This window comes from Aplysia californica, unplaced genomic scaffold, assembly GCF_000002075.1.
Source record: "Aplysia californica isolate F4 #8 unplaced genomic scaffold, AplCal3.0 scaffold00153, whole genome shotgun sequence".
Lineage (NCBI taxonomy): Eukaryota > Metazoa > Mollusca > Gastropoda > Aplysiida > Aplysiidae > Aplysia > Aplysia californica.
This window is the reverse complement of record NW_004797423.1, coordinates 988,349-991,020: the sequence shown is the minus strand read 5'-3', so window position 1 is coordinate 991,020 and position 2,672 is coordinate 988,349. Positions and strand designations below refer to the sequence as shown.

At 43.5% G+C, this 2,672-nt stretch overlaps 1 protein-coding gene across 1 annotated transcript; it reads right to left on the bottom strand.

The window, feature by feature from the left end:
• Positions 1 to 654: 654 nt before the first annotated feature.
• LOC101858935 (neuropeptides capa receptor-like) lies at positions 655 to 1,806 on the bottom strand. The gene has a single exon (XM_005097406.1). It carries the CDS (start codon positions 1,804 to 1,806, stop codon positions 655 to 657), a length of 1,152 nt encoding a protein of 383 aa, XP_005097463.1.
• Positions 1,807 to 2,672: the final 866 nt, after the last annotated feature.

Sequence of the window (2,672 nt, the reverse complement as noted above, 5' to 3'; positions counted from 1 at the left end):
TCCCTGCACAAGAATCGAAATTGGGTTTCCTGCTTGTGATGGCAAAGTGCATAAATACTGCGCAACAGATGCTGGGGAATTGGGCTGTGTACGTTTTTTAAAGTTATGAATGCATCAAATTCATAGTATGTATTTATTTGGGTAAACATTCCTATTGGTGTGCCATCTCTTAACAGAAGGTCTGGCGGGACCTGCTTGCGAAATGACGTATAATTGTGTCAAATGTACGAAACTGTATTGTTTTAACGTCCCTTTCAACATTGTTAGGTTATTTAAGAGGCGGGACCTCAGAATTTAACGTTCGTCTCCGAAAGGACTGAGCTAAATGGTGGAGAGCTTTTAAAACTCTATAAACAAGCCAAGTTCAGAGTACCTCGTTAGGGATTTGAACCAGGGCCATCTGCATCTATGACTGTTTAGTTAAACATTATGCTAACTTATACGTTACATTTTTTTAAAAATCACGGCAATAAAGTGCATTTTCTTGGCAAACAAAGCAGATATAGAAATTGTCTATCTTTATATATTCCATGAAATCTTGGTCGGTAAAGAAATTAACGTACAGTGTCTAGGCCTATCTTTGACGACATCTCAAAAAGAAATCTTCACTGTCTGTTAGGTTTCCACGGAATCACACACATACAGGAGTGGGGATCAATTCTTATACTCAAAACGTTTTTGGGCTTGTCCCTTTTGAGATTGCGGAGCGGGTTTCCTCTTAAAACGGCAACGGGTGAACAATGACTTCCAGGTGTCCCTGAAATTCTTGTTCATGCCAACATACACGATGAAATTACAGGAACCGTTTATGCAGACGACCATGTTGACGACCTGGTAGCCGATTCTGCCAACGTTGTTGGGGGCGTCGCCTGTCATGGTGTAGTAGCCGTACTGAGGTAGATATGTGGGCAGGGCGAGGATTCCGCAGGTAACTGTGTACATAGCACACACAGCTAGGAGCATCTTGCTCGTGCGGTTCGACTTGGCGTCCTTCGCTGCTCCAGCTGACGTCATTTTCTGTCGTTTGACAGACGCCAGTTTGATCTTCACAGAGATAAGAATACACCCAACGAGGGTAAAACCCGGTGGGATTTTCAGAGTAAGGTACCTGATTACTTCGTCTAACGCTTTGCTTACTTCTACTTCTTCATAATAAAGGTCTGACCGTCCTATTATTCCCACGGAAATGTTCAGTTTCGGGTCGTATTTATATTGGAACTCAAACCAAAACGAAGAATAAATGTACACCACAAGCCAGTAGGCGTACACAATCGCCACCGCACTCCAAGTCCGGAAAGGAGTAACAATCACCGAGAACTTCATCGGAAAGTACACAGCCACAAGCCTTTCCATCGTTATCAGCATCGGGATAGCCAAAGAACTCAACCCCGCTGCATAGTCCACAATGTGGAAAAAGGTGTAAAACACATAGGAAGCATGAGCCGCTTGTCTGCTGTAGGCCCACGCCATCGGGACTCCAGTCACTTCGTTCAGAATTTTAGGCACACTGTTGAAAGCTACGAGGAAGGTGGTGTCGCTCACGGCGAGACAGAAGAGGAGGATGTTGGAGCACTTGTGGAGTCCGTGTTTCAGGAGGATGATCATGCTGAAGACGTTGCCCGTGATGCCGAGGACAGAGATGGTGGGCGTGGCATAAAACATGAGAACCTGCATCACTAGATGGGCCACCTCGTCACTCAACAGCTCTGCGTTCTTCTCCTTTATCGGGCTCGTGTCGTTGATCCCTTTGTAAATACTCTGTGTGTGCTCTGTAGCTTGTGTCATTGCCAGGGCTGTTTCCGACATCTTCTTATGATGCACTGGCGTATAGTGTCAGTGTTAAAAGTTAAAAGGAGCCCCCCTTCAATCGTTTTGCTCTCCACTTTCGTCTTACTCCGTCGCAAGCTGTGAGCTCACGTTAGAAGGAAGTTCCTCCATTGTAACCCTTTCCTGAATGCAAAAGCTGGCCTGGCAATGGATTTTGATCACCTGAATAGTGGAGGTACAAGGTATATGATACTATTAACTACTACTTAACGTTAATACAGAAATAACCCCATAGGCCTATATAAGAACGGACAAAAAAAACAAACAAACACACAACAAAACAAACACCAACAAACAAACTCAAAACCCTCAATAAAATTCTTGACATAATCCCAGGCCTCAGTTGTACGCTATCTATCTATCTATCTATCTGTCTGTCTGTCTGTCTGTCTGTCTGTCTGTCTGTCTGTCTGTCTGTCTATCTATCTTTCTATCTGTCTGTCTGTCTGTCTTTCTATCTGTCTGTCTGTCTATCTATCTATCTATCTGTCTGTCTGTCTGTTGTCATATCTATACAGAGGGATAGCCAAGTGCAATAAAAGCTTGAATATATTGCGAAAGATCCATTTACACAAATTATAAATATTGCAAAAAATTCACGAAAGAGACATATATATAGCCTTCAGCCAAAATCTACCCATCTTCTACTTCTAAATCAAAAAATGTCCCCAACGAACAAAAGCTTGCAGTGAACAAGACAAAAACCCACCTCATTTTGCTTTATTAAAGCCTCTCCTCCCTTCCCCTCGCTCCTACTCTATCTCTGTCTGTCTGTCTGTCTGTCTGTTTGTCTGTCTGTCTGTACGTACGTATGTCTCCTCCCCCTCTCTCTCTCTCTCTCTCTC

What these genes read in the sequence shown, in the direction of transcription:
- LOC101858935 (XM_005097406.1), bottom strand. Translation starts at nt 1,806, where the DNA reads ATGTCGGAAACAGCCCTGGCAATGACACAAGCTACAGAGCACACACAG.